Below are 7431 nucleotides of genomic sequence, written 5' to 3'. Positions count from 1 at the left end.
AAGATGCTTCCTCTAAGCCATAGGGAAATATTCAGGTGCATCCCCTGCTCCGATTACCCTTTCATAATGAACATATATACATATGAAACTTGCAGCTGTTGGAGGTCAAGTCATCAGCTACTGAGGGTAGAAGATTAAGCAATTAAAGAAGCAAGAAGATTTTGCTAATCACCTTCTGTTGCCTGGTTTGGTCTCTCAATGGAACAAGCGGGTCTTCATTTTTTTATTGATGAAACTGAAGATGCAATCAAGTAAAGGAACATCACACTGGATCATGTTGTATGTTGTACAGTAGAATATACTGTTCCTATTTAGTTGATTGCAGTGACAAAATATGTATATCCAAGGTGTACAATTCAATTTATTAATGAAATAACTTTTGAAAATCTAACCTGTTCCTCTTGTCATGTCTTCCTCCTGTACCGTGTATTTTCGTAGTAACGAAAAAAATATATGCATCTAAAGTAAATAATGATGTGACTAAAGTAATGTAATATTTGTTCTTATTTTCATAGTATTATTGTCCCGTTGGATGCTCCCACATATTGTGATATTAATATTTTGTAGCTCGTAGCAACGTACGGGCACGATCGGGAAAAAAATGGTAATTCTTTTTTCAGGGAAGGCTGTAGGCCTGTAGGGGGGCCCCGGCCAGACCAAGCAAGCACGCAGCGGCGTCACGTGTGCGTAAAAAATGACAGTTGTTCATTTGACCATTATATTACGTGTTTGTTATTTAAATGACTATTACTCGCTCATTTGAAATTCATTTTCAATTCAAATCGCACTATTATTTTTCTTGTAACGCAACCTTATGTCGTTGATCTATCTATAACCTTACATATTTTACATGTAAAAAGAAAGCCTTACACATCAATAGTCAACTTCAAAGAAGTTCAACTCCGGACGAGCCTGAATAAGTTAGTATTGTGATAAGAGGAAGTGAATCATTTTCACATAGGTTCCCTCAGCCTCGAAAGCCGTTAATCTCAACATGGCAAGCGTGAGCTACTTGTCTGCAACGGAACGCAAAACAAAGAACCATTGGAATGGCAAGAGACCATAGCGCACGTGAATTGACCTTGGGTTTCTTGCGGCGGAATATACTTATTCGGGTTCGAGGTTCTGACTCCTGTTCGTATTTTTAAAACTAACTATTCGTCCAGCGAGGAACGTGCCCATCAACATCAACAATAATATTCGGCATCCCTCGAGTACTTTCAAAGGTATTGGTAGAGCTAAGGTGAGTATACCTACTCATTTGTATTCATGAGTAGTTTGCTGAAAAAGGGTCTCCATGCATGCCCCATTCCTACTCGACCCTCGTGAAGTTGCCACGCACAAAGCACATTATTTCTGCAAGGATTTTACCACAAAATTTATATCGCTAATGTTTAGATACCACGGCAACAACCGGCAAAGTCGTCTCATTTCCTTTTCTTACTCCTAGATTATGCACCTCTAACAAAAACATATAGGGTCAGATGGGTCAGATGCGCAGCCTGTTCAACCTAATGTCAGCTTCAATATACTCTCTTAGAAAACATACAATAAATGTTGTTAGATGTCGGAATCCAAGTCACAGTCAAGAATTCTTTTGGGCAAAGTGTTTGGCCTGCGGCACCAGAACGAACGCGACGCGCAGATGGTTCAAAAGTCAAAACTGGCTCCGAACAAGTTTGAATTTAAAAACCCATCACGAGTATTAAATTCATGACGTCCCAATTCGACGATCCATTGCCACGAGAATTGAATCGGTTCACGCGAAATTTGCGGCCCATTTGGTTGCACACGTTTGGAGCACGCGTGGAGAACTCTAGAACCACGGGAGCAAAAAGAGGCCAAAAAATTGAGCGGAGAAAGCGAGCGCGCACCGGGCGGCCGCACTAGGTAGTGGGGGAGGAATTGAGGAAAGGAAGGGGGCGAGGGAATCCAAAATCAAATCAAACTCGTCCGAATTTTCAAAAGGAATGGGACAAAAACCGTCGCATTCCCTTCCAAATTCGCACCAAATTCCCCACGAAATATAAACGAACCCGCCGCACGCGAGCGACCTCGTCGTCTCCACCCCCACGCCCACGCCCCGCTCCGCGCCGCACCACCACCGCCAGGCCCAGGCGGCCCGTTTCACGCCGCCCCTCCGCGTGGCCTTCTTAGTCTACTACTACGCCGCCCGACGAGGCAGCCACCCCTCCTCCTCCTCCGCCTCAAAAACCCCCCTCCGCCCGCGCAGGCGCCGCCACCCGCTACCGCCACCGCCACCGCCGCGCGCGCAGTGGAGCCCGAAGAGGAGGCGGGGCGCTTGAGCTCGTCGTCGAGGCCGGGGACCGAGGTGAGCGCCCGCCCCCGCCGCCGCGTCCCCGTTCCCGGCTGGATTGATTGATCAGAGTTCAGAGGTTTGTGTTTGTTTTCCCCCTCCCCTGGATTCTCCCGTCCCCTCTCGATCGGCGATTGGTGCGCGGGTTTCTCGTTAGCAACGGCGCGCACGAACCCGCCGTTTCTGGTGTTCCTCTATTTGCTTTCTGTTTTGAAAATTTAATTGGGGGAAACTCTCGCTGTCGCGGTGTCGTACGTTGTTCCGTGCGTCAGAGGTTGTTGAGTGTGTCTTTTTCCTGGGCTTGTGGCTTAATAAATGATTGGCTCTGATGCTGTCGTTCCATCTTTACCATCATGGCACGATGATTCGGCTGGTAAAAATATGGTTTCTGAATTAGTAATTCAGCGTGACCTTTAAGCTTTAACTGCCCAGATAATTGAGGTGTGCTGTTGCCTGCACTTTGCTCATGGAGCAAGCTGTAGTTGCAATGCAGATACTGCTGCTGAGCTAGTGAATTAACAGTGGTTGTATTCAGTTACTACTAAGCCTGTACAGACATTTAATTTGTTTGATCTTTGGTGTTCCTGGGACAGGCATGGAGCAGAATGGAGGGAGCCACCTCAAGGAGCCGCTACTCCCGGCGTCTTCTGGAGCTTCTCCTGCCGGTGCATCTCCAAGGAAGGAGAGGAAGACAGGGAAGATCATGTTCAGTGTCCGCGGCATCTCCTGCGCTTCCTGTGCCGTGTCGATAGAGACTGTTGTGGCGGGCTTGAAAGGGGTGGAGAGCATCCAGGTCTCCCCTCTTCAGGGCCAGGCTGTGGTTCAGTACAGGCCGGAGGAAACAGATGTAAGATTGTCATGAGCTCATGGCCTTGCTATCATTGCTCCTTTTTATTACCCCTTTAGTGTAGCATGAAATGCTTTTAATTGTGTGGGCCAGTCTGTTGATGACAACAAGCTAAATCATGAAGACACCTTGTACACATTGCTGTATTTGTGTTCTTTATGCCAGGAAGATTGTTTGAAATTGTATGCACAAATGAATTGGTAAGGTAGATGAAAAAGGATACATCTCTCCATACCAATTTATTCTGTAGTAATTCCCGATCCATTTGTGTGCACTGCACAAATTCATTAATTCATAAATCATGAAGTAATGATAAAGTATGTTGCGCATGAGGGTGTTATTTTGCCATATTTTTCTAAGTTGCAATTCTTATTCTCCAGGCAAGAACCATAAAGGAGGCTATTGAGGAGCTCAACTTTGAGGTAGATGAACTTCATGAACAAGAAATTGCTGTTTGCAGGCTTCGGATAAAAGGAATGGCTTGTACAAGCTGTTCTGAATCTGTTGAACGAGCACTTCAAATGGTACCTGGAGTTAAAAAGGCTGCAGTGGGTCTTGCTCTAGAGGAAGCTAAAGTCCACTATGATCCAAATGTCACTAGTCGTGATCTTATAATTGAGGCTGTTGAAGATGCTGGATTTGGGGCTGATCTCATTAGTTCTGGTGACGATGTGAACAAGGTGCATCTAAAGCTTGAGGGTTTGAGTTCTCCAGAAGACACCAAACTCATTCAAACAGCACTGGAAACTGCAGAAGGGGCGAACCATGTTGAATGGGACACAGTACAGCAGACGATAAAAGTCGCATATGACCCTGATATCACTGGTCCAAGGTTACTTATTCAGTGCATTCAGAATGCTGCACAGCCCCCTAAATGCTTTAATGCTACCTTGCACTCACCACCGAAGCAAAGAGAAGCAGAGCGCAATCACGAAATTAGGAATTACAGGAACCAATTTCTCTGGAGCTGCCTGTTTTCGGTTCCTGTGTTCCTGTTCTCCATGGTTCTTCCTATGATTTCTCCTTATGGGGATTGGTTGTCTTATAGGATCTGCAACAACATGACGATAGGCATGCTACTACGGTGGTTGCTATGTTCCCCAGTTCAGTTTATTGTTGGTTGGAGGTACACTCTCAAGTCTCCAGCAACTATGATAGGTTTATCAATTCCTAAATTGAATTACACATTGTAACTTTCTGTGATTTATCTTACCTGCAGATTTTACATTGGAGCCTATCATGCACTGAAACGAGGATACTCAAACATGGATGTGCTGGTTGCTTTGGGAACCAATGCTGCCTACTTCTATTCTGTGTATATTGTTCTGAAAGCACTAACATCAGCCTCATTTGAAGGACAGGACTTTTTTGAAACAAGTGCTATGTTGGTATCTTTTATATTGCTGGGAAAATATCTGGAGGTGGTGGCAAAAGGAAAGACATCAGATGCATTGTCAAAATTGACAGAGCTTGCACCAGAAACAGCTTGTCTTCTTTCTTTTGACAAGGACGGAAATGTCATTTCAGAAACAGAGATCAGCACTCAGCTACTTCAAAGAAATGATGTCATCAAGATTGTGCCTGGCACAAAAGTCCCTGTTGATGGTGTTGTCATCAAAGGTCAAAGCCATGTCAATGAAAGTATGATAACTGGGGAAGCAAGGCCTATTGCAAAGAAACCTGGAGACAGGGTAAAGATTTTTGGAATGCGATTGTATTTTATGGGTTTGTGTATAATCTATTTATTCTGATGCTTTTATTTGTTTTTAACAGGTTATTGGTGGTACTGTAAACGATAACGGTTGCATAATTGTTAAGGCCACCCATGTCGGGTCAGAAACAGCTTTGTCGCAAATAGTGCAGTTGGTTGAAGCTGCTCAACTTGCAAGAGCTCCAGTGCAGAAGTTAGCAGACAAGATTTCACGGTTTTTTGTTCCAACTGTAAGTTACCTGTTGCTTTCTCCTGCAAATTTCTTCCCTGTTATGCTTTAACAATTTTTTTCTCATTCAAAATTGGAACATGCATAGCCAGATCATCCTACCTGCGCAGTGTTTCATAATCGGATCACCACAGTGAATTTACCATATTAAAGTTCTGAACATGATAAATATGAGTAGCCGTCCGATACTTGGCCAGAGTTCAGCTGGAAACTGTCTAGAGGGTACTGCATAGCCATTTTATTTTGTAAACCGGTGGAGACTTTTTTTCCTGTTCGGTTAATGAGCTGGTTCATTCCTGCTCTGTGTCTGACCAGTTTCCAGCAATAACTGATGCATATTGGGTTAGTTATGGGAAGTTGGACATGCAGATGTTCTGATATATGCCTCCTATGAGGCTATCTTTATAACTTTATTTTTGCCTCATATTGTCCCTTCTCATTTTAAGGTGGTGGTGGTTGCATTTCTTACATGGCTCGGCTGGTTCATACCTGGACAATTTCACCTCTACCCTGCACAATGGATTCCAAAGGGCATGGATAGTTTTGAGCTTGCTCTGCAGTTTGGAATTTCTGTCCTAGTTGTTGCATGCCCATGCGCTTTGGGACTCGCTACACCAACTGCTGTTATGGTTGCCACTGGGAAAGGTGCTTCTCAAGGTGTTCTCATTAAGGGTGGAAATGCACTAGAGAAAGCTCATAAGGCATGGTTTCTTTTCCTGAAGACTGTAGTGCAAGAAGCACATTATTTCCTTTTCAAATGAACTCTGCTTTTCAAACTTGGGATACTGAAATAAACTAATCTCTCATTTTTTAAATTTATCTTCTGCAGATTAAAGCTATCATATTTGACAAAACTGGAACACTGACTGTTGGCAAACCTTCTGTCGTTCAAACTAAGATCTTCTCGAAGATACCGCTTCTAGAACTATGTGATTTGGCTGCTGGTGCTGAGGTTGGTTTCTAAACCACAAGATATCTTCCTGCATAAATGTTATACTGAACTGTGAGTTCCCTGATATATTAGACATTTAGACCTGTCTCTAATGTGCCTCTACCTTTGCCAGGCAAACAGTGAGCATCCTTTATCAAAAGCTATTGTTGAGCACACAAAGAAGCTCAGGGAACAATATGGATCTCACAGTGATCACATGATGGAATCAAGGGACTTTGAGGTGCATCCAGGTGCAGGGGTCAGTGCCAATGTCGAAGGCAAGCTGGTTTTGGTTGGCAACAAAAGGCTCATGCAAGAATTTGAAATTCCACTGAGCCCTGAGGTGGAGGCATACATGTCTGAAACGGAAGAGCTTGCTAGGACCTGTGTTCTTGTTGCTATCGACAAGATTATTTGCGGGGCTCTTGCCGTGTCAGATCCTCTGAAACCTGAGGCAGGCCATGTCATTTCGTACCTTAATTCTATGGGCATATCCAGTATCATGGTGACAGGTGATAATTGGGCTACAGCTAAATCCATAGCAAAGGAAGTCGGGATCAGCCAGGTGTTTGCTGAGATCGATCCAGTTGGAAAAGCAGAAAAGATCAAGGACTTGCAGGTACAATCTCCTCTCCTTTTGTGCTGGGATTACTTCTGGCATTGCACTTACTGTTAGTACTCTTGCTTACATTATTTTGTTCATAGATGCAAGGGTTGACGGTGGCAATGGTTGGTGACGGGATAAACGACTCGCCAGCCCTGGCGGCAGCAGATGTGGGCATGGCGATCGGCGCTGGCACGGATGTGGCCATCGAGGCTGCCGACATCGTCCTCATGAAGAGCAGCCTCGAGGACGTGATTACCGCCATCGATCTCTCGCGCAAGACCCTCTCCAGGATCCGGCTGAACTACGTCTGGGCCCTGGGCTACAACGTCCTGGGCATGCCCGTCGCGGCCGGCGTCCTGTTCCCGTTCACGGGCATCCGGCTTCCCCCCTGGCTCGCTGGTGCCTGCATGGCCGCATCGTCGGTGAGCGTCGTCTGCTCCTCGCTGCTCCTCCAGCTCTACAAGAAGCCCCTGCACGTGGAAGACGCGCCCAGGCCCACGGACGGCTCGGATTTGGTCTGAGGACTGATCCCTCGGTCTCGCTGTACTAACGAGAACTTGTTGGCGCCAGAGCCAACATTGGCACACCAAGTGACCAAGAAGTATTGCTCATTGCAAACGTCCTGTTTGCAGATGTGGTTCTCCGATCCTGATTGATTTGTGTACAGAAAGTAGTTTCCTGCCATTGTTTTCACCTTTGGAACAGTTTGACTGATTGATTGTCCAATAATTCAAGACATGCTTATATGCTATTCGCTGATGAATATATGTGAAACGGAATTCAGGCAAA

At 45.3% G+C, this 7431-nt stretch overlaps 1 protein-coding gene across 2 annotated transcripts; it reads left to right on the top strand.

Annotated features, from left to right (window-relative positions):
- Window positions 1–1949: 1949 nt before the first annotated feature.
- LOC101778281 (copper-transporting ATPase HMA4) lies at window positions 1950–7431 on the top strand. Of its 2 annotated transcripts, none has more exons than XM_004951511.4 (9): window positions 1950–2332; window positions 2911–3164; window positions 3545–4290; window positions 4384–4855; window positions 4938–5105; window positions 5551–5805; window positions 5934–6056; window positions 6169–6654; window positions 6741–7431. In XM_004951511.4, the coding sequence occupies exons 2-9, from the start codon at window positions 2913–2915 to the stop codon at window positions 7161–7163; spliced, it is 2925 nt and encodes a 974-aa protein (XP_004951568.1). In that variant the 5' UTR covers window positions 1950–2332; window positions 2911–2912; the 3' UTR covers window positions 7164–7431. The 2 variants fall into 2 exon arrangements, with proteins under 2 accessions (XP_004951568.1, XP_004951567.1); XM_004951510.4 differs by having other exon boundaries at window positions 1950–2396.

Source organism: Setaria italica, chromosome I (genome assembly GCF_000263155.2).
Source record: "Setaria italica strain Yugu1 chromosome I, Setaria_italica_v2.0, whole genome shotgun sequence".
NCBI lineage: Eukaryota > Viridiplantae > Streptophyta > Magnoliopsida > Poales > Poaceae > Setaria > Setaria italica.
The sequence above is the reverse complement of the archived record's forward strand: the minus strand, read 5'-3'. Positions and strand labels throughout refer to the sequence as shown.